The following is a 23,300-nucleotide window of genomic DNA, read 5'->3' as shown; positions in this document are numbered from 1 at the left end:
GTATGACAGACGGTGCTTGAGGAAAGCTCTAAGCATCATCAAAGACCCCACACGCCCCAGCTACAGACTGTATGATCCGCTTCTATCTGGAAAACGGCACCGGAGCATTCGGGCCGGACTACTAGACTCAGAGACAGTGATTACCCCCGCACTATCAAACTGTAAAACTCCCAGCCTCTCTCACCTACGATCTGAACCCTCACAGTGCTTTCTCTCTTTATCAGAACTCAAACACACATTGAAATCTACCTCTACTCCAGAGGGCGCCGTATAAACGGCTGACCCTGCGCTCTGACCCCCAGCTTCTCTCCCTGTCGGTGTGTCTCAGGGAGAGCAAGCTGGGGTCTGCGAAAAGACAAATTCCTAAGGCAAGAAATTGTATCTGACCAATAAAGTCATCTTGTCTTATCTTAGATAAGGGACGGGAGAGCTCCCAGGAAAACCAGGCTGCTGCAGTAAGTGGTGTTGCGTGACCAGTAGGGGGTGCTCTTTCCGCGGGACTAGTATTCACAAACCAGTGCCCCGGTGTAGTGACTAGTGACCGGGGGGACGCTGTGATGTCAGACGAGCTGTCTTTCAGATGAGCCGTTAAACCGGGGTATCAGCGAACTCGTCGTGAAACATCCCAGGGCCCAGCTGGCGAGGACAGGGGTGTGAATCCTGGTGTCTCTGGGCCTGAGTGAGTAGACTGCCCCTAATTCAGATGCTGAGGAATTAAGGCGGAATTATTATTATTATTATTATTATTATTATTATTATTATTATACCGCTCCAATAACTACTAGCGCCGCTTCTCACGTCGGTACTGCAGCTGTCTCTGTCCAGCCGGATCGCGGACAGCTTTGCCATCGTTAGTACTCGGCGGTGACTTGTCTGATTCATTTCCATGACTAAATACCTGCCGAGATCAGGGACAGTGGCTCCACAGGCGGCGCAGGCGCAGAGCCTCCCCGGGGGGGCGGTTGGGGGGGGGCGGGGAGGGCGTGTCGGCCCCACGCCATTGGGCGAGACGCGTGGGGTTATCCGTGCCGAAGGAGGGAGGCAGGTCCGGCTTTAAAGAGCTCGCCGGTGCCGTGCCGGGCTGTCTGTGCGTGTGTGCGGCTGCCGTGTAGCTCAGCAGTTTTCTTCCCGTCTGCATGTGTTTAGTGTTGCGACAGTGTTGAGGCAGGGAGAGTGGTTCGGACGAGATGACGCCAGTCGTGCGTTTTTCGTTTTAAGTTTGTCATTGTCCTTTTTTTTTTTCTTAAAAAAGCCTCTTTTTTTTTTTTGGAGTGTAGTGTAAGTGTGTGCGATTGGCCAGATGAAGGATCTTCTCCCGGGGATGTTTGGGCTGGAAGGAGGGTGGAATATTTCCTTCGCCGGCTGCGGATTTCTGGGGGTGTACCACATCGGGGTGGCCAGCTGCCTGCTGGAGGTCGCCCCTCACCTGATCAGGGACGCCAACAAGATCTACGGGGCGTCCGCAGGTGCCCTCACGGCTGCGGCCATCGTGAGCCGCGCTTGTTTGGGTATGTATGACTTAAAACATCATCATAGTCTTCGGGACTGGGGGGCTCCTCTCCCGTAGCCGCAGAGTTTGAGAATATCATCACAACGTCTGTCAATGGCGCGTAATTTAAAACCGATATTAGACTCTTAATCAACTTGACCAAGTGCTGTTATCCAGGGGAAAAAAAGGTTATGTGGGGATAGAGACCACTTTTCATGTGGGGTCTTAGACCCAAGAGCAGATGTGCTCACCGGACAGCCTGACGCCGCTCGCTGAGGACCGGACTCTCCGGTGTTGAGATCCAAAAGTTTGTTTCTGCGGCGACAGCAAATCCGTAAATACGGTGTAAGAAACGATGAACCGAAATGCCTTAATAAAAACGGGGCGACAGCGACGAGAGGATCCAGTTCCTCTGTTTAATCTTTTGAAGCGCACGTATCCTCTGGCTCCGCCCGTTTGCTTGGTCACAGCATCTGGCCAATCCGTGTCCGGCCAGTGTCCAAGGAGCAGTGGCCACAGAGAGAGAGGGCTCCTGTCGGGCCAGAGGTGACCACAGAGAGAGAGGGCTCCTGTCGGGCCAGAGGTGGCCACAGAGAGAGAGGGCTCCTGTCGGGCCAGAGGTGGCCACAGAGAGAGAGGGCTCCTGTCGGGCCAGAGGTGACCACAGAGAGAGAGGGCTCCTGTCGGGCCAGTCTGGCGTCATGGGCTTCTCCCCAGCCCTGCAGCGAGAGCGGAGTCGAGGTGCTTGTGCACTTGAGGAGAGTCTTGCATGAAGAGTGGTGGGTGTCTGGAGCAGAATGGATCAGAAAGCCCGTCAGCATCTGGATCCCAGGGTCGGTATCAGCTCAGAGCCAAGCCACGGGTTCAAACGGGCACCTTTTGGTTGTTTCCTTGCTGGCAGTTTTGTTTTCCTGCTCCCTGGCACACAGTATTTGCCCGGCTCAGCCACTAGCGGAGATCTAACCGGGAGAGTTCTGCAGCAGGTCGGTTTGTCTCGGTTCTGGTTCCGCCACCGTCTCAGCTGTAGCGCCTGCAGGCCGTGGGGGGTGTCCCTGACCTCCTTTCAGAAAGGCTCAAGCGAGGCGTGTGAAACATCAGCGCTGCGCTGGGGGCGGAGCTTGATGACTTGAGCAGCTCCTCATGAGCTGGGAGAGTCTCTATGGGATGCAGGGTAAAGGCTGTTTTAAACCTTCTTTAAAGGGGGATTAGTGAGTCGGTTACTAGCTTACTCGCCTGTCAGAGGAGATGGCTCTTTATAGGCAAGCGAGTCCTTGTGAGTTCTGCCTGCTCTTCTGATCCCAGCTGAGCGGAAAGGGAACTCTAGTGCGAACTTGGGGAGCGCTGGGCCCGAGAGCCGATCCGCTGCTCCTTGGGGTCGGGCGGAGCCAGTCTGTGCTGGAAGGGATTCCCTTAGGCAGGGCTGTGCTGGAGCTCATGCCTGACGGCTGTCCCAGGGCTGTCTCTGTGGGCTGTCTCGGGGACGCTCTGGGAGTCCCCCAGGGGGCGCTGCTGTCTGTGGCAGAGGAAGGAAAGAGCTGGGTCCCTCCCTGGGACCAGTAGACCTGCCACTGTGCCCTAATTAAAAGGATAGAGAGATGCAGAGCTGCTGCTTCCATTATAAACCCGACTGTGTCGGCCAATCCGGTGGCCCGGCTTGGTGAGAGGGAGGGTCGTGTCGGCCAATCCGGTGGCCCGGCTTGGTGAGAGGGAGGGTCGTGTCGGCCAATCCGGTGGCCCGGCTTGGTGAGAGGGAGGGTCGTGTCGGCCAATCTGGTGGCCCGGCTTGGTGAGAGGGAGGGTCGTGTCGGCTAATCCGGTGGCCCGGCTTGGTGAGAGGGAGGGGCGTGTCGGCCAATCTGGTGTCCCGGCTCAGCTCAATTTGAATGGATCAATTTGAACAGCTTGTTAATCAATTGTTCGATTGTTAATCTATTTATTTATTTACTTACATTTTCTCCATCAAATGTTTTTACTGTATATTGTATATACTGTACCGTTTTTATTGTAGAGTGTATGTAAAGTGCCTTGAGAACACTGTACTGAAAAGCACTATATAAAAATAAAATTAATTGATTAATTGATTGATTTATAGGTACTGTAGGGGCTATAGGCCATGGGTGTTGCTTTCAGCATTTGATAAGTATAAGCAGGAATAACTGTTACCGTCCTGAGGGTGATATGTGTTTGCTGTTCTCAGCTGGAATCATATGTAGATTCTTGGTCACAGGGGAAAGTAAACAGTAAGCTCTGAATATCAACCCAGCCCCAGTGTGTGCACAACAAATAACATTTAGCACAACAACGCCCCTTCCTGCAGCTGACTGGGGCTGGCAGTCAGACTGGCGGTCCAGTGTTTCTGACTGCTGCAGGCGAGTGCAGGGCTGACTGCCAGTCACTGAGGTCAGGAGCCTCAGATGGCACAGCTGCGTGTTAAGAGCTCCTGTGTTGTGATAAATAATAAATAATCGCATTAAACTAAGCACCTCGCATAGTGATGCCTAGAACATCATTGCTAGACAGTGCAAGTTGTGTTTACAGGTAGGAAACGACAGGATATCGGCTTCTGCTGATGACGTCTGAGGTCCAGCTTGTTGGCTGTGTTTGTTCTGAAGGCCCTGGGCGGTAGAGACGGCTCTGTCCTGGGGTTGTTTCTGGACGTTGGACCATAGTTCCTGGTCACATCCCGTCATTGCTGAATCGCCTCTGGTGAAATCAGGTTTTCCAAAACATCGCTCGTCAGACGCAAGTCACAGAAAACAGGATGACGGTTTATTTTGCTCTTTTAGTCCTGTTGAGAAATCACTTCTTTTACTTAGAGTATGTAGACTCTAATACTGACACAGGACTGTAAATGAAGTCAGGGGTCCTACATCCTACATCCTACATCCTGGGCACTGAAGTCCAGCAGGTTTCAACCGTCGGCGTCCTGCGAGATTTTCGGTTGTTCTGCCTGAGCTGTTCCCAGGCCGACTCGCCCCAGGTGTAAAGCAGGTACAAAGGAAAGCAACATATGACATGTTACAAAAGAGAGGAGGCGGTGTGACCCTCCTAGCCCATTTAGTAGCTCGTAAAGATCAAACCCCGCAGTTTCCTGAAAGAAGCCAGGGTATTGTCAAGGAAGGAAGCACTGTGGTTTGAGCAGCAGAGGAGCTGGCTGGTGTTGCCCTGCATCTCCCTGCTCTCCTGCCCTGCGTCTCTCTGCCCTCCTGCCCCCCTGCTCTCCTGCCCTGCGTCTCTCTGCCCTCCTGCCCCCCTGCTCTCCTGCCCTGCGTCTCTCTGCCCTCCTGCCTCCCCGCTCTCCTGCCCTGCGTCTCTCTGCCCTCCTGCCCCCCTGCTCTTCTGCCCTGCGTCTCTCTGCCCTCCTGCCCCCCTGCTCTCCTGCCCTGCGTCTCTCTGCCCTCCTGCCCCCCTGCTCTCCTGCCCTGCGTCTCTCTGCCCTCCTGCCCCCCTGCTCTCCTGCCCTGCGTCTCTCTGCCCTCCTGCCTCCCCGCTCTCCTGCTCCGCGTCTCTCTTCTCTCTGCTCTCCTGCCCTGTGTTGCTCATGCGCTCTCTCTCTCTCTCTCAATTCAATTCAATTCAATTTCAATTTCAATTCAAGGTGCTTTATTAGCATGGCCCATGGGTACAATCAGTGTTGCCAAAGCAAATGAAAGTAATGATATTTACATTAAACAAAACAGAAAATTGAAGTCAAATAAAATCTACAGACATATTACAGACATTTACAACAAAGACATATTATAAAATATTGACATATTCTGTAGGCGGCTGGAGCATTATTGGGAGACAGACTCACTGTTCCTCAGGCTGGGACAGGAGATCACATACTGGGCTGCCAGATCAACTGAGTTCCCTCCTCCCTCTCCCAGTAGGATTGGGACCCGTTGTGATTCTGGCAGGTGTGGGAACTCTGGGATTAGATTTTTCTCTCTCTCTCTCACGCAGCCCAGTGCTGTGAAGATGTCATGGAAGTGGCAAAGGAAGCCAGGAAGCGGAACCTGGGCCCCCTGCACCCCAGCTTCAACATGGTGAAGATCCTGCGCAGCGGGCTGCACCGCGCCCTGCCCCACGACGCCCACCTGCTGGCCTCGGGCCGCCTCTGCGTCTCGCTCACCCGCGTGTCCGACGGACAGAACGTGCTGGTGTCCGACTTCAGCTCCAAGGAGGAGCTGATTCAGGTACAGGCCTAGGGGCGCTCTCTCCAGCTCTCTCCAGCTCACCCCAGCTCCCTCCAGCTCTCTCCAGCTCCCAGTCCCACTCTCCAGTCAGAGTCCCACTCTCCAGTCAGAGTCCCACTCTCCAGCTCTCTCCAGCTCACCCCAGTTCACCCCAGCTCCCAGAGTCCCACTCTCCAGTCAGAGTCCCACTCTCCAGCTCACCCCAGCTCACCCCAGCTCACCCCAGCTCACCCCAGCTCTCTCCAGCTCTCTCCAGCTCACCCCAGCTCCTAGAGTCCCATTCTCCAGCTCACCCCAGCTCCCAGAGTCTCACTCTCCAGCTCACCCCAGCTCACCCCAGCTCCCAGGGGCACACTCTCCAGCTCTCTCCAGCACCCAGAGTCCCACTCTCCAGCTCTCTCCAGCACCCAGAGTCCCACTCTCCAGCTCTCTCCAGCACCCAGAGTCCCACTCTCCAGCTCTCTCCAGCACCCAGAGTCCCACTCTCCAGCTCTCTCCAGCACCCAGAGTCCCACTCTCCAGCTCACCCCAGCTCCCAGAGTCCCACTCTCCAGCTCACCCCAGCTCCCAGAGTCCCACTCTCCAGCTCACCCCAGCTCCCAGAGTCCCACTCTCCAGCTCTCTCCAGCACCCAGAGTCCCACTCTCCAGCTCACCCCAGCTCCCAGAGTCCCACTCTCCAGCTCACCCCAGCTCCCAGAGTCCCACTCTCCAGCTCTCTCCAGCACCCAGAGTCCCACTCTCCAGCTCTCTCCAGCACCCAGAGTCCCACTCTCCAGCTCTCTCCAGCACCCAGAGTCCCACTCTCCAGCTCTCTCCAGCACCCAGAGTCCCACTCTCCAGCTCTCTCCAGCTCCCAGAGTCCCACTCTCCAGCTCACCCCAGCTCACCCCAGCTCCCAGAGTCCCACTCTCCAGCTCACCCCAGCTCCCAGAGTCCCACTCTCCAGCTCTCTCCAGCTCCCAGAGTCCCACTCCCCGTTGAGTGAAGACCTCCTATCCCCGGTTTCTCTCCACGCACACCCCGGTCTCGGGCGCTGCTCGGGGCCTGGCCCAGTGACCCTGCGCTCTGTCTCTTTGCAGGCGCTGATTTGCAGCTGTTTTGTGCCCATTTACTGCGGCCTGATCCCGCCCCTGTTCCGCGGCGTGGTAAGTGTTGGACCCGCGGTGAAAGAGTGGGTGGATCCGTGTGCGCACATCTCCGCCTGGCGGCGGTCCTGGTTTCCGCTGCCCCCCATGCTCGCTCCACAGGGTGCAGATTTCTGGTCTGGGAGCTCGTGTGTGAGTTTCTGGGTTCTTGGCACGGGACTGCACTCCCCCTCCCTCCCCTGCTCTGCTGGCCTTTGGTCCCTTTCTCTTTGCTCTGCTTGATGACCAGAGCGTCCCGTCTCGCTACAGGGTACTGTGTGTCTGCACAGTGTGCTCAGCGTCTCTGTAACCTGTAGGGACTTGCATTGCCGAAGAGCGGAGCCGATGCCCCTGCGAATCCCGTGCTCAATTAAACAAGAGCTTGTGCGAGCTCGCTGTTCACAGGAAGGCCCCGACAAAGCCCAGTCATGCCGCCAGTTCAGAGCTGCTGGATAGCAAAGCCTCCTGGCCGATAGCTGAGGTGTTACCCTGACACCTGTTGTCATGGCAGCTATAAGGGTGGGGAAGCCAACCTACTGCAGCAACTTCTACTTCCAGGAAACATCAGTGATTAGTGCTTCTAACACGGCTTCTCTGTCCCTCTGAGCGAGGGACGTCCGTTCACTGTTCTGCTCTGTTTGCCAGGGCGTCTGGGGCTCAGGCTCAGGTCTTCCCCTCTGCTAAAATCAGAAGGATCTTAAATACCCCCAAAATAATAGATGCGTGTGTTTCAGTGGTTTCACACATTGACTAAGGCTCAGATTTAAAGTCTTATAGTTGGGGTGTCCCCTGCTTTACTCCGGCACGGCTCTGTGCTGCATGTGAGGCAGAAGATGTGGTCACTCAGGTGGGCTGGCGACCTGCGGTCAGCCGCGCTCGCCGATGACCCTTCACTGGATGGCCCAGGCACTGAAACCAGGCGCAAAGAACAATAGTAGTTGAAGTTTGTGGTTTTGTCTTTTTCATTTCTGTATCTAGGTTCATTCCTGAAACTTGAAGGACTGCAGATTAGGAAGACATTGAACATTTCCTAACCAGCTCCGTGCTGGGGGGCAAACAAGTGTCCTGTTTGTTTTGGCATGGCTGCAAGCCTTTAGACAGGTGATCTGTGGTCAGAAAGGGGTAAATAGCTCGTCTTTCGCCGCCTTGGAAGTGCGCAAGTCTGCACATCGCACTGCTTCGCCTACTGAGGCGGGTCGTACCGGGGCAGCAGAGCTGTGTGGCTCACTGCCCGCGGCTCGGGACACTGCTGGGAGCCGGGGAGCGCCTGGCTGGGACCTGTCCGCGCGCTGGGACTGCAGAGGCGCTGTAGGGAAGAGAAGGTGGGTGGACAAGGAGCAGTACTTACAGAGGTGTAGTGGACAGCACAGTTAATACGTAACCACCCTGAAGAGAGAGAAGAGTCAGCCAGGAGGCAGGTTCCTGCAGAATCGGAATTAAAATCTGCACACAGCATGACATTTGTGGGAGCAGTCACAGGGCCCCAGGACCTGCTGGTGCATGAAACCGCTGTGCAGATTCCTCCTATAGAAGAAAAAAACACCTTTTCAGGTCATGTTGTGTGTACATGTACATGTGTGTTGTTGTGCACCAAAAATGTAACCGCAAATTCTGGGGAGGATATGGTCTGCCCTGCCGATGAGCTCCAGTTTAACCCCCGCGTCTGACACAATTCTGAACAGGATCTTACAAAATCGGAGCTCTGTCCGAATGCTAACGAGCATTGGTCAGCCCTGTCCAGAGACTGGGGCATGCTGGGACTGCAGGTATTTTGTCGTGTAACTTCTCAGTTGTGTACAGAGCGGAGAGCGTTGACCCCTTAATCTCATGAACAGCTGACCACGTCTTTTCTCAAGACCACAAGAAAAAACACAGAGGGAGACAAATCAGGAGAAAATAAACACTGCCACGTGCTTTTTTTCACACTGCTGGCACATGATCTAGCAAAAACAAATACCACTGATTTAGGAGCTCTCTTCAACAGTTATAATGCTGCGTAAGACAAAACGTGCTACAGTTTTTAAAATCAAACAAGTTTTTAAAAACAAAATTTTACTAAAAACAGCACCTTCCCTTCCCTATCTGTAACTGTGTGTGTGTAACTCCCATCTCTGCAGTGACAGTAGTGAAGGATTGTGACTCTCACCAGCCAGCAATCCATTGCCCACTTCTCTTCAATCCTTTGAAATGGGAATAAGATGTTCATATTTCTTGCATAGGATTTCATTATGCTGGATGTGTAGAATGAGCAGAAAAGGTAACTTTGCACAGCAAAAATAATGTTTCAGTTCTACTTGACGTGAAAAAATGAATTGCATAAAAATGAATGAAGAAGTTATGGCAGTGTTTTTGATTTGTTGAGTGGATGTAGTTGTCTTGCTCTGTAACGTGCTTTCCGTTCAGCTTCAGGGTGAAACAGGACTGTAGTCTTTTCCGATTGATCAGATTGAGGTACACGGTTGAGTGCTCGGTTTCCACTGCTCTTGCAGGCAGTAAGGATACAGCCTGAACCCATCTGACTGTCACGTCTCCTTCAGCTGGGGGCTTAGTACTGTGCAGTAGCCCCACTTGAACTGTTCCTGAGGGAGGTGCTAGACAAATATTAAAACACATTCCCATGGTCTGCTGGCTGCTGTCAAACCTTCTTGCTCTTGGTGGAGACTTGTTTTCGAACAGGGACAAAACAGTCATTTAAACTTCTCGGAAATTAAGTGCCTGGACGCTGATGAATTTTATTGGATTCATTATATTGTGAAATAGAAAATTTCCTTACAAAAACAAATCTAATATAATCTTAATTGTCACAGTTTAGAAGACACACCACACACCTGTTCGAGACCGCGGCCTCGCCGCCAGCACCCGTCCTCGGGCCCGTTCGAGACCACTGGAGAAATCACTGAGAACACAATCAGAGAACTAGTTTATTGAGTCATATTTGCACTGCGTTCTGTAGCCTAAATTGACACTTTTTAAATTTGATCTTTACCTCTTAATATTGAAAGGCTTCAATCACGTCTTTACATAAGTAACAGTCTCTTGATAATCCAGATTGGTGGTTAATAGGTTCATCTTTGTACACTTTGAAATGGGCCTTTTACAGAAACCCTGTGCATTTTGTCTTATTGCAGACAGGATCGTGGAGGTCCTGGTGTTGCCCTGGATTTGATATTGACCATGAAATAGACTGTTACTAACGTCAAGACAGTCCCCCATGCAGAAGGGCATGATGCTGCAGTGGACAGAGGACGCATTGTGCTGCTGTTTCACCCATGTTTGTCTTCGTTAGCCGTGTGCTCCTTTATAAATTGTGTTTATAAAAGAAATAGAAACGTCATTTTGTTTGTGACTGCATCACATGACTGTCTGTTCCAGTTTCATGGTTACATGTGGTTGAATTCAGCCATCTACGGTATTTGTTCAAGTATATTAATGCAAATAAAAGGATCTGAGTTTGATTACCACACTTATATTCTGTTACAAGGATTGGCTTATAAAAGACCTGCAGTCGGTAACTCGCTGTAGTCAGTTTCATCTGCGTCACTCCTGAAATGCCAACAAATGAAGAGAGGGACAAGTGAGTTGTGGGCTTTGAATATCCACCCTTGATTTAGTGATTTGGCTGGATGTTTCTCACCACGTACAGGATTAGTGCCGACAGTCTGTTGTTCCCAGTGCTCCAGTTGGAGCTGCTCCAAGCTGGAGGTATCTAGGTCAGTCCTGCTGGTCTGGCCTAGTCTCGGATGAACTGCACCCGGACCATCTGGGCTCAGCGTGCTTGAGCACCGAGTCAAATAATAATGAGCTACTTGCTGGAAAGGAGTCAAGAATGTAGGAGAGAAGGAGGAGGAGGAGCCTTTAAATACAATTTTGTTCCATTTTGGTGTCTGTGAAATGTTTTTTTTAAAATGTGTAGCAGAAAATATTTCTTGTGTTATTTTTACTCAAAAGTAAACAAAAAAGTTACTTTTTGAAGGAAGCTGTGTGGAAGACACAGTGGTGCTATGGTCTGGTCTTTTATCACCTCATTCAGCTCAAAGTCTTGTCCATTTTGATTATTGTGTGTCCTTGCTACAAGTTTTTTTTTTTCTTGAACTGAACAAAGCCTGATAATCGCATGACAGATGCTGCAGTAATCTTTTTTTCGGTAAGTGTTGAGGATAGGAGTCTGTATTGACTAGAATTGCGTCATTTCTGGGTGTTTTATGAGCAACTGGACTCCGCAGTCGGGGTGGTTTGCGATAAGAAGGATGAGCACAGTGGCTCTCCTGCACCCAGCTCATGTGAATCTGGGGTGCCCTGTCCCAGCAAGCAACGGGCGCAAGGCACGGTGCACCCTGGGGATCCCTCCATTGAAAAGTGGTGTGAGGAATAAAAAGACATCGTCCCTTCATACTCTCTGTAGATGCATCTTTTTTGTCTTCTGTCATGTGCACAAATACTGTACAAGCAGTACAATACTATAAGAAAGGCGAGACAAATCTGGCCATCTAGCCTATTAGCTCGCAGTTAATTGGTAGTTAGTAGTTATATAACAGTAGTAGTTAATCCAAGGATCTCATCCAGTTTTCCAGTTTCTTAAAAGAATTAAGGGTCTCGGCATGTTCCCTGTTCCTCATGCTCTCAGTTTTAAATACACTTTCCCCCCACATCCTTGTTAGGTGGGGTGTCTCATACGGACAAGTTGTTTCTAACACCTGGCAGTGAGGAAAGCCAGCAGTAGCTGTAATGTTGCTGACGAGGCTGTGGTTCCACAGGGACCAGCAGCGTCTCGGGCTGTGTGCTGGGGCGTCTTCCTGCTTCGTAGAAACAAGCAGCTCCGTTTTCAGAGTTCACAAGAATCCTCTGGTCTCGTGTACGATTTCGCTGTCCCCTGCCCTGTGTTTTCCTGCTGTGTCTCTGCAGGCCTGTCTTTGTCTGCCTGGTGGCAGCCGCTCTGGGATAAGCCTGTGCTGCAGCCCTGCTCCGTCTGGAGGGAGCTGTTCGTGAGCGAGGCTCGGTGGCCATGCGGCGCATAGCTGTGCAGCAGCTGTAACGTGACACCCCGGTGTCCTGGGGGCCACGCAGGGTAACTGTAAGGGTACTTCATGCACTCTGGTGATACCTCCCAGAGTGCGCAGACAGAGTTGTTCGTGGGCACTCCTTACACGACACCTTGTTGCCTTTGCACATGGGCTCCCAGCTGGCCTGGCGATGAGGCACTTGGTATCGCTGCCTCTCAGCTTTTGGGTCCCAGACTCAGTTCTGGGGTGGAGCACCTTCTGTGTGGAGTTTGATTGTGTGTGTGTGGTGTGTCTCTGTGCCCCGTGATGGCCTGGAGTCCTCTCCAGGGTGTGTGTGTCTCTGTGCCCTGTGATGGCCTGGAGTCCTGTCAAGGGTGTGTGTGTGTCTCTGTGCCCCGTGATGGCCTGGAGTCCTCTCCAGGGTGTGTGTGTGTGTGTGTGTGTGTGTCTCTGTGCCCCGTGATGGCCTGGAGTCCTGTCCAGGGTGTGTGTGTGTCTCTGTGCCCTGTGATGGCCTGGAGTCCTGTCAAGGGTGTGTGTGGTGTGTCTCTGTGCCCTGTGATGGCCTGGAGTCCTCTCCAGGGTGTGTGTGTCTCTGTGCCCTGTGATGGCCTGGAGTCCTGTCAAGGGTGTGTGTGGTGTGTCTCTGTGCCCTGTGATGGCCTGGAGTCCTGTCAAGGGTGTGTGTGTGTGTCTCTGTGCCCTGTGATGGCCTGGAGTCCTCTCCAGGGTGTGTGTGTCTCTGTGCCCTGTAATGGCCTGGAGTCCTGTCCAGGGTGTGTGTGTGTCTCTGTGCCCTGTGATGGCCTGAAGTCCTGTCAAGGGTGTGTGTGGTGTGTCTCTGTGCCCTGTGATGGCCTGGAGTCCTGTCCAGGGGGTGTGTGGTGTGTCTCTGTGCCCTGTGATGGCCTGGAGTCCTATCAAGGGTGTGTGTGGTGTGTCTCTGTGCCCCGTGATGGCCTGGAGTCCTATCAAGGGTGTGTGTGGTGTGTCTCTGTGCCCTGTGATGGCCTGGAGTCCTGTCCAGGGTGTGTGTGTGTCTCTGTGCCCTGTGATGGCCTGGAGTCCTCTCCAGGGTGTGTGTGGTGTGTCTCTGTGCCCTGTGATGGCCTGGAGTCCTGTCCAGGGTGTGTGTGTGTCTCTGTGCCCTGTGATGGCCTGGAGTCCTGTCCAGGGTGTGTGTGTGTCTCTGTGCCTTTGATGGCCTGGAGTCCTCTCCAGGGTGTGTGTGTGTGTGTGTGTGTGTGTGTGTGTGTGTGTGTGTGTGTGTGTGTGTGTGTGTGTCTCTGTGCCCTGTGATGGCCTGAAGTCCTGTCAAGGGTGTGTGTGGTGTGTCTCTGTGCCTTTGATGGCCTGGAGTCCTCTCCAGGGTGTGTGTGTGTGTGTCTCTGTGCCCTGTGATGGCCTGGAGTCCTCTCCAGGGTGTGTGTGTGTGTGTGTGTCTCTGTGCCCTGTGATGGCCTGAAGTCCTGTCAAGGGTGTGTGTGGTGTGTCTCTGTGCCTTTGATGGCCTGGAGTCCTGTCCAGGGTGTGTGTGTGTCTCTGTGCCCCGTGATGGCCTGGAGTCCTATCAAGGGTGTGTGTGGTGTGTCTCTGTGCCTTTGATGGTCTGTGTCCTGTCCAGGGTGTGTGTGTGTCTCTGTGCCCTGTGATGCCCTGGAGTCCTGTCCAGGGTGTGTGTGTCTCTGTGCCCTTTGATGGCCTGGAGTCCTATCCAGGGTGTGTCCTGCCTTGTGCCCACTGCGGTCCTGTATTGGACAAAGTGGTTATTGAGAGCAGATGGGTGAATGGGGGCTCCCACAGGTGTCTGAGGTCTCTGTTGGTCTGGTTACTGGGGTCGTCTGAAAGAGGGTGTGGCGCTCACAGCCCTTCTAGAGCTCAATTTCTAAAGGAGGACTGGAGTGCCTGTCCTGATGTAGGTTTGTTTGCTGAAATGTTGACAATTGTTACATAAAATCAATTTGAAATAGAGTGTCTGTCCATCCGACTTCGCTATTTTAATCTTTTTATTTTCTGTACAGTAGCTCAGTGATTACTTTATGTGATTTTTACAACCAATTAGGTTTTTCACCAGTTTAAGGTTAAGTGACATCCAAGAAAAGGTTTAAGTGTTTGTAAGAAATAATCAACTGTATTTTTCAGTTTCTCATAATAAAATTTCAAATTTAATCAAAACAGACCTAAGCACTGCTTAGTCTGCCACTGGGAGGATCCTCCGAGTCTGGATTTTATTTAGAATACATGTTCTAATCAGGAAGAGGCCTTGGAAACTTCCACTCCGCTCAGAGCACCTCCCAGTTTCAGTTTTCAAAGACTGCAGGTTTTACCAGAAGCTCAGTAAAACACTTTTTAACTTGGGAGAAATGTTAATGTTTGAGAACCACGCTTAATTAGGAGGTTGTACAAGACATTCCTGGGATTTTGTTCATTGCAGAGTAACTGATTTAGCGTTTCTGTTCATGCTCATGGATTTGCAAGGACACTGCAAAGAATTCATGTGTGTTTGCTCTGGTTGTTTAATTGATTTTTTTAAAGATGTTGACTCCACTTGTGAGCTTCAAAAGGTTTATTCTCCTTGATTTAGTGTAAAATATTTGTGGATGGGGGGAAAATGCAGAAAGAATGGATTAGCTGCTTGTTTTGAGCCTTAATGTTTGCTTTTACTAGCTGTTATAAATATCATCATAATTCCTGACATTTGCATGATGTCTTTCATTCCAAAAGATCCCAAAGCACTTTACATATAAGACAGGACCCACCTCATCCATTCTGCACCAGCAGCCCCACCTGGGAGATACACAGGGGCCATTCTGCACCAGCAGCCCCACCTGGGAGACACACAGGGGCCATTCTGCACCAGCAGCCCCACCTGGGAGACACACAGGGGCCATTCTGCACCAGCAGCCCCAGCTGGGAGACACACAGGGGCCATTCTGCACCAGCAGCCCCACCTGGGAGACACACAGGGGCCATTCTGCACCAGCAGCCCCTCCTGGGAGACACACAGGGGCCATTCTGCACCAGCAGCCCCTCCTGGGAGACACACAGGGGCCATTCTGCACCAGAATGGAGTTTAGTCAGGACCCCCAGATTTAACACCTCCACCCTACCAACAGTGTCTCGGGATCTTTAATAACCAAGCAGTCATGACCTTGTTTCAACATCTCACCCAAACAACAAGCGTTCTCTCATTACTTTCCTTTCTCATAAAGTCAAATTTAAGAATCTGACAAGAAAAACCTATACAGTATTTTAAGTCCTCACTCTCTGCATTCCCTTCTGGTTTCAGCGTTATGTGGATGGAGGAATAAGCAATAACCTGCCCCAGTATGAACTGAAGAACACCATCACCATCTCCCCTTTCTCTGGAGAGAGTGACATCTGCCCCAGGGATAACTCCACCAACTTCCATGAGCTGCGGGTCACCAACACCAGCATCCAGTTCAGCCTGGACAACCTGTACAGGCTGACCAGAGCGCTCTTCCCCCCTGAGCCCAAGGTCAGCACTCTTTAACAACACTAGACATGTCACAGACAAGGAGAGGCCATTGGGCTAATCCAGATTGTCAGGTCACTAGTTGCTAACTGATGCAAGGATCTGGTTCAGTAGTCAGTTTCTTGGAAGAGGCTGGGGTATTGGCTTCAACAACATGGCTGGGTAGCTTGTTCCCGACTCCCACCACCCCTTCGTGCAGAGAACTGCCTGCACGTGGTTCCAGCAGCCATTGTTATCTTAGATAACGATGACTAGTTTCCCTAGAAGACACATTTCTTGGAAGTCCTGCAATATCTGTTTAGACATTAAATTGTGCCTGTCTTTTTCTGTAGCTATTATTTTCAATATGCAGCAAAATGTCTTTTTTCACAGGTTCTACTTTTGCAGTTTCACCTATTTAAGCAAATTATATTGTGTATAAACGAAAATATATATTTTTTTTAATTGGCATATTCACTGGCTGCACAGCATCTTCGTCTGCAATACCAGACCTGCATCGGTCTCTGTAGTAGAGGCCCAGCTCGGTTAGCAAAGAGTTAACATGTACAGAAGTGCGTCATGGGTTGCGCTGTTATTCAGCGTCCTACAGGTGCCCTCTGTGCAGACCTGTTATGAGAGTAACACCCTGCATGTGAGAGTTATGCTGCGAAATAAAAGAAACTTCAATTAGAAGAAACCCTCAGTTATCACAGCTCCAGTTCCCACGTGTCTCACGGAAAACCAAATGAAAAGCAGAAGGAGAATTATACACACAGCAGGAGCAGATTTCACTGAATGGACTGACTTTAGCCTGTCTAAACCGAATCCTCTATTGCAAGAGACACAGCTGGATGTTTGTAAATTGCTGAAAATGACGTTTCTTATCTCTGCTGTGGGGAATTCTGGCTGGAGCCCAGGAGGAGTGGAGGGCGCCAAGAGGCTTATTTTAGAAGAATCTGAGTTCTCTTTTAGGGCCGCTGTGGCAGAGGGCAGACTGACACAGCCAGCTCATTCTGCACATTCAGTACCGTGAAGGCAAGGAGGGCTCTGACCCCTGACCTGCCCCCACCGGAGTTCAGTGTCTTCCAGTTCGGAGCTGCGTTGTCTGGCTCATGACATTGTCACATAAATCGAGACGACCCACCCCACCCCTCAGCCTGTTCATGTGGCTCGTGTCCATCAGACCCGCTGCTCTCAGGATGATCGGCCCAGCGATCCCTGAGAGCCAGGCTCAGTCCTAGGTTATCGCCTTGTCATAGCGGCTTGATTTCTGTATTCCAGATCTTGGCTGAAATGTGTCAGAGTGGATACAAGGATGCACTTCGATTCCTGAAAGAGAACAGTAAGCTCTTCCCTACTTACAAAAACGCCGGAAAATCGGATTTCTTTGTTTTACTTCTGAAGTGCAGCGCAGGCTCGTTTGTGGTGCATCCTGGGTTGTGGTGCATCCCCCGGTGCATCCTGGGTTCTTTTAAATGTGCTGTAGCTCGGAGCTGCTCCGCGGCACGGGAGGCCTGCGTGTGGAAATGGGGTGTTCTGGGATAGCGGAGGCCGTGTGTGAGGGTGTGTGCGCCCCCCAGTCTGGCTTCTGTGCGTGAACTGTCATCCCAGGGAGATCAGAAGGCCGGGGGGGTCGTCTCAGGCCGGCAGCTTAGTCACACGTGCGAGATGACCAAAATCGCAATCCCAGAATGCACTAGGGAGTGGGGGGGGGCTGTGGGGACATCACTCTCCGGAAGCGAAGGAGGTCACGGGGCCTTCCTGTGTTGCAGGTCTCACGAGGCCGCCCCTGGCCTCCGCGGGCCCGCCGGCGGTGCAGCCCAAGCACCCGAAAGCCACCTGCTGCCCGGGGCAGAGGGAGGGGAGGGACGGGGCGCCAGCCCCCCCGCCCGAGGAGGAGCCAGCGGGGCGCCGGCTGCTCCGGAGACTCTGGCTGCTGCGCCAGGAGCCCTGGCGCCTGGACGAGCGCTTCATCGACAGCCTTCCGCCCACCCTCAGGAAAGGTACCCGCTGCGCCATCGCCGATCATGAGCGCTGCTCGCCGCCTCCTCGGCAGCAAGAGGCTCGGCCATGTGGGGGCAGAGACGGCAGCTCTCGGGGGCTTGGGGGCTTATCCTGCATGAGCCTGAGGCTGGTGTGGCTTGGCGGAAAGGGTTAGGGCCTGGTTAAAGGGCCATTTGGAACCGATCTGCGTTCAGGTGAAAAGCAATAAATGAGCATTCTGGTATTTCACTGCCAAACCACTCTGAAGAAAGCTGCAGCATTCTGTAAATGCTTCAGTGTGAAATAGTGTACTCCACTCCGGATTGAGTCCGCTAACACAGTGGCGTCGAGCCCTGCCCTTCCCCGAGCGACGCACACTCCTGCCCCACTGACTCCCACCTGCCTGCCTGTTCCAGCCGGTAGCCGCAGTGACTGTGGGCTCTGCAGGGAGGAGGTGGAAACAGTGGTCAGGCCTGTGTTTCAGTAATGAAACTGGAACGATGCACCTGGAAGCTTGCACTGATGAGTGAGCGATTTGTGCTCTTGGGGAAAGACAGCGGTTCGTCCTTTACCCTCGAGACAAACTCTCTTCCTTAGCCCACATTGCAAGACATAACCGTTTTGTAAAGAAGAGTGTTTCAGAACATCTTTCCGGTGCTGGCCTGAAAAAGGCCAGGATCGTTGCAGCGGAGGGCCCTGGGAAGGCCTGACAGGATGCCAGTGCCCCGCAGCCATGGTGTCATCTGGCTCTTCATTACGTATTCGGGCTAATTACTCGCTGCGTGCGGCTGGGGGAGACTTACAGAGGCCAGAGCCCCCCGGGACGGGACAGGTGTGGCGATGGCTAACGTGAGTGATGCCCCCTTCTGTCTGTGTCCACAGTGTTCTTCGAGGCCTGCGAGGAGAGGAAGGGGCTGTACGCCCAGCTGACCAGCCTGCTGCCCATGCGCGTGGCCTCCTACGTGCTCATGCCCTACACCCTTCCCGTGGAGTCTGCGTACTCGGTGGCACTGAGGTACAGCCTTCGGCCTTGCTGTGCTGTGGCCAGGGGGTGTCTGGTATAGGGAGCACGTGCGCTCCGGTGTGGGAGCTCAGCAGCGCCTTGTGTAGACCCTGCACCCCAGTGAACTGTGGGATTTTTACAGCTCCTCCTCACTGGAGTGGCATCCCAGGGCGCATTCTGGGATGCTGCAGTATCGCCTGTGAGCACTCGTGATGACCTATAGAACCGTGAGAAGTATCGTACTTCTCTAAAGGTGACTCTTTTGGTTTTTTTGAGAGAGTTACCGGACGTCTAGATCTTAGCTCACACAGCTGTTGAGCTGCGGTCTGTGACCCGTACCCTCAGGAATGCAGTGGGGCGGGTCATGAACTGTCATGGGGTTGCCTGGACGTTCTCCATGTATGAAACCAGGGACCCAGCCAGTTAGGATGAACTTTGTTTCTAGCGGCAGAGCAGCTCCACCTGGTGGGCTTTGCTGTACCGTTGGCGTTTGGAGTTTAAACTGCCATTCTCTCAGGCTGTCAAGCACTTGGCTCCACAAACACCCAGGGGAAGTATCGTACTAGTCTCCAGTGCAACAATTTAATCTAAAAAAATGTCTTCCCTGCGATGTATAATTCCTTGCATTCCAAAGGCATGTCTTATAGACTGGGCTCGTGGCCTCCGGGGCTCGGTTTGTACAGCACACGAGGCCTGATGGCTGTTGTTGTGGCCGAGGGGTGTTGTGCTGAGCTCTGTGCGAGGAGGCGGGCGGCTCGCCCTTCGGGGCGCGGTCTGCGCCGCTCGCTCGGACGGGAGCCCCAGCTGGGGCTGGCTCCGTCCTCACGCCGTGCTCTCGCTCTGCGGCAGGCTGGTGGAGTGGCTGCCGGAGCTGTCGGACGACGTGCGCTGGATGTGCCACCTGGCCGGCTCGGTGTACAGACGGGCCTGGGGGAGGGCGGCACCCGACGCGCCCAGGTGAGCCCCCGCTGCCCCAGCTGGGCACCGCTGTCTGCACTGCGACACGCCGGCGCGTGGGCCAGGCGCTCGTGACACTGGGATAGGAGGCGCGCTTCTAAAGTGTGATGTGATGGGGTGTCTAATATCCTCGTACTTTATACAGGTCACCTTGCTTCAACAGCCTGGTCTCTGCTGGTTTCTTCCTCCTCCGCTACTCTCTTCCTCTTTCAAGACATTCCGAATTGTGGGTTTTGCGATGCCCAACCCCTCTGCAGTGCTTCTAACTGGAATTTCCTGCGCTCTCGTCTTCGCAATTGCTTGCTTTTCCACCGCAGCTGGCTCTCTGGTCTTCAGCTTGGTTTCTGCCTTCCAACTCGAGAGGCAGGGCCCGCAGTAGGGCCCCATGTCTGTGCTCTGTCCCGGTGCTCGCGCTCTGTCCTGCGGGGTGATCCATGGTTGTGACTAGACTGTCCTCCTGCTTGCAGCCGGACGCCTCTCCGCAAGTGCATGAGCCTGCCCCCGGCGATGGAGACGCAGCGCCCCGGTCTGGGCCTGCGGGGGAACCCCCACTTGTCCTCCGCGGAGCTGGAGGCCTGGTACTGGGGCCTCCCCGGCTCGCCCCTCCCGCCTGCGGAGCCCCCTCGCGCCCGCTTCTTCGACAGCTCCGAGGACTCCGAGTCGGAGGCGAGCGTGGCGGACGAGCTGGAGCCCGAGCTGTGAGCTGCGGAGCCACGCTGGACTGGTGCCGCTGTGTGCGTGCGGGGTGCTGTGTGTGTGGGGTACTGTGTATGTAGGGTGCTCTGTGTGTGGGGTACTGTGTACAGTATGTGGGGTTCTGTGCGTACAGGGTGCTCTGTGTGTGGGGCACTGTGTACAGTATGTGGGGTTCTGTGCGTGCAGGGTGCTCTGTGTGTAAGGTGCTCTGTGTGTAGAGTGCTCTGTGTGAGGGCTATTGTGTATGTAGGGTTTTCTGCGTGCAGGGTGCTCTGTTTATGGGGTATTGTGTATGTAGGGTGCTCCGTTTATACAGTGCTCTTGGTGTAGGGTGCTCCGGGTGTAGGGTTCTGTGCACGCAGAGGGCTCTGTTTATATGGTGCTCTGGGTGTAGGGTGCTGTGCGTGTGGGGTACTGTGTATATACAGTAGGGTTCTGTGCGTGCATTGTGCTCTGTTTATGGGGTATTGTGTACAATATGTAGGGTACACTGTTTATATGGTGTTCTTGGTGCATGGTGCTCCGGGTGTAGAGTGCTATGCACGCAGAGTGCTCTGTTTATATGGTGCATGTGGGGTGCTGTGCGTGGAGGGTGCTCTGTGTATGGGGTATTGTGTATGTAGGGTGCTCTGTTTATGCGGTGCTGTGTACAGAGGGTGCTCTGTTTATATGGTACTCTGTGTGCGGGGTATTGTGTATATAGGGTTCTGTGCGTGCAGGGTGCTCTGTGTGTGGGGTACTGTGTGTGTGTGGGGTACTGTGTGTGTATAGGGTGCTCTGTGTGTATGGTGCTCTATGTGTAGGGTGGTCTGTGTGGGGGAAACAAAGTGACTACCTGCTTGAAAATACTCAGGCAAAACTGTTACAGCCACCTAGAATTAAGAATGAATTTCCATGGTGCTCATTGCAGTTAACCTAGTTTTTTCTGTACCTTTTTGGGGTTGGATGGTTACACACTGTAGACGTGAGGTTTTAATGTTTCACAGATGTGTATGTTTACATAGATGTATAGTAATATATTTCCGCATCAGATGCAGAGTATGTTCATTGCTTAATATGTATACTTACAACCTCACACAAATCTGTTTAGTTGTTGACATCTAATATAAAACTGAACTCCAGAACATGTGGACTTCCGATACTGGCACGGAAGAGCACTTTAAACCACGAACCGTAGAGTTCAGTAATGATGGATTATTTCTACTGTCTCACGAGATACAACAGTATTGTTAATATAACACTTTTATGTCTCCCTAGTTCCTAATTCCAAAATCTTTCTTTCCCTGGAGAATTCAGATTGTTTTGCTCTTGTGGTTCAGCTGGTCTCTTCATTTCTTCTCATCACTGAGAGATCGTATCTCTGTGTAAATAAGACATTCAGTGAAAGAATGTGTATCTGTTGAAAAAAGAAAATGTTTCAAATTGTTTAATAAACTTTATTAATTTAAAACTGTTTAAAAAGACACACAAAATGCCGGTAACTATGTACAGTATTAGAGTCAATCTTCCTGGATTTAATCGGATAGCGGGAGACAATATCTCCACAGGATTTCTCCTTTTGCTACCTCAGCCTTAATATGTTGAAGCTGCAAAGAGGATTCTAAATGCAGGAAGGAAAAAAAAACGATGCACACGCAGTTGGTTTAATTGAACTCGACCTCAGATGAAGATTTCAGCGGCTTTTCCCTCTTCGGTGGAAACGAGGAGAGTGTCTGACGTCTGGTACATCCTGGCTCCTTTCCGAGTCGCCCTGACACCTTGCACTTACCACTGAGCGGGTATGACCTTCAGGAGTATGAAGTTATCCAGCGCTGCGTCGTTACATCATTGAATTGCTGCAGCTTTAGGAGACAAGTGGACTCTTGACGTTTTGGACGTGGTGACAAGCGCAGTGCGTGAGCTGTTGAGTACAGTAGATCCCAGTATCTGCACACTTACAGTCTGGCGAGAGAGGCTGTGCCTTCAAGCAACACTGGGCCTTATTTTGTCACGTTCGGTTGTTTTGATCAGCCTTTTACTCACTTTTCTACTCTTTATATCACTTTTAAGTGGATACATTAAGAAAAAACAAAACTGAAACTAAATAGAATTATATTTTTGATTATATCTGTACGATTGAAATATCTAAAAACAGCAGATTATATCGTGTAGAAAGAATTTGTATTTTGGAAATGTATGTCAAGACAAATTGGTGAATGTCTTTAAAAAAAACTTGGGGCTAATAAAATGTACTTTATTATAATTATTATTATTATTATTTACATTTTTCTGTGGAGTCTCCGTGTTGATTTCAATAAATCCTTTTTTATATTGTGAACAGTTTTGTCTTCAGTGTGGTTTTTATCCCTCAAAGGCAGGTTCTGTAGGAGGAAGAATGCACAAGTTTACAATTTGAGCTTTATGCTTTGACAGTTCCTCCTTAAGCCCAGGATGATGTTGAAAGTAATCTTTTCTTTACCTTAGAGCACAGCAGTAGCTGTAAATCTGATCAAACAGTAGACTGTTTTAAATTAAGAGCAGGTTTCCCACCCCACAGCCTGATCTCATTACTATGGGTTCTGTTCATACCTTTAGGGATGCTGACTCCAGTGTTCTGGGTAAATTCGACCCTGGGCTTGAACAAACCAGTCTCCCTAAAGGTTAAGGTCCCGCTTAATTCAGCTGGAGAAGCAGTTTCTCTCTTCACCACGGCTGCTGTGCAGTGAGGCTGCTGTGTGTCTCCCAGGAGGGGCTGCTGGTGCAGAATGGTCCCTGTGTGTCTCCCAGGAGGGGCTGCTGGTGCAGAATGGCCCCTGTGTATCTCCCAGGTGGGGCTGCACTTCGGTGGGTCCTCCTCCACTGTAACTGAAGCACTTAAGGATGAAAAATGTAGTATCAAAATAACACATCAGGTCTTTTGTGGGAGGAAGTTGAAGCATGACTGTACTCCTGTTTATTTCCCATTATGTTTTAATATTGCCCAGTATAATTCTAGCCAGTATCATATCTTCCCCCACTTTGCATTCCCAAGCTGAGCCTTAGCTCTGGTGTCCTGGCAAGATACCGGCCCGGTTCACCCTGGTTTCTGAAACCCTAAAAAAAAAAAGCAAATGACCACAGTGAGGTCTTATGTCCTCAATGTACCTGGGACGAAGTTCATATACAATATTTTCTCCGTGCTTCATTTCTTTATACTCGATTATAGAGACCATACTTTCTCATTCCCACTCCATTCAAAACTCAAAACGTTATGCAGTCTTTGTAGAGGAAGCAGAGGCAAGACGACTTCAAGCGCTGGCGTGTTTGCGTGTTTCTGAACTGAATGGTCAAACGTGCCCTTTTTTGTTTTTGCAGAACGGCGTCATACGTCACACGTCTGTCGTGCTGCCATCGCCGTTACCAGGAAACGGTTAC

At 51.8% G+C, this 23,300-nt stretch overlaps 1 protein-coding gene and 1 long non-coding RNA gene across 2 annotated transcripts; one reads left to right on the top strand and one right to left on the bottom strand.

The window, feature by feature from the left end:
* The first annotated feature begins 1,017 nt into the window (after positions 1–1,017).
* On the top strand, positions 1,018–22,224 carry pnpla3 (patatin-like phospholipase domain containing 3). Its single transcript, XM_069192885.1, has 9 exons — positions 1,018–1,508; positions 5,435–5,667; positions 6,749–6,814; positions 15,083–15,292; positions 16,550–16,610; positions 17,041–17,271; positions 18,134–18,266; positions 19,104–19,211; positions 19,679–22,224. The coding sequence occupies exons 1-9, from the start codon at positions 1,301–1,303 to the stop codon at positions 19,911–19,913; spliced, it is 1,485 nt and encodes a 494-aa protein (XP_069048986.1). The 5' UTR covers positions 1,018–1,300; the 3' UTR covers positions 19,914–22,224.
* On the bottom strand, positions 22,179–23,286 carry LOC138240843 (uncharacterized). The gene is made up of 3 exons (XR_011190124.1): positions 23,031–23,286; positions 22,476–22,759; positions 22,179–22,267 (listed from the first exon to the last, which is right to left on the bottom strand). It is a non-coding gene; the product is annotated as an uncharacterized lncRNA (long non-coding RNA).
* Between the last annotated feature and the right edge of the window lie 14 nt (positions 23,287–23,300).

The sequence above is a fragment of the Lepisosteus oculatus genome, chromosome 7 (assembly GCF_040954835.1).
Source record: "Lepisosteus oculatus isolate fLepOcu1 chromosome 7, fLepOcu1.hap2, whole genome shotgun sequence".
Classification (NCBI taxonomy): Eukaryota; Metazoa; Chordata; class Actinopteri; order Semionotiformes; family Lepisosteidae; genus Lepisosteus; species Lepisosteus oculatus.
This window is presented reverse-complemented; position numbering and strand designations above follow the sequence as displayed.

Coding starts and splice junctions, on each gene's coding strand:
- pnpla3 (XM_069192885.1), top strand. CDS start 1,301: ATGAAGGATCTTCTCCCGGGGATGTTTGGGCTGGAAGGAGGGTGGAAT. Junction 5,668..6,748: donor CCAAGGAGGAGCTGATTCAG/GTACAGGCCTAG, acceptor GTCTCTTTGCAG/GCGCTGATTTGCAGCTGTTT. Junction 18,267..19,103: donor GCGTACTCGGTGGCACTGAG/GTACAGCCTTCG, acceptor GCTCTGCGGCAG/GCTGGTGGAGTGGCTGCCGG.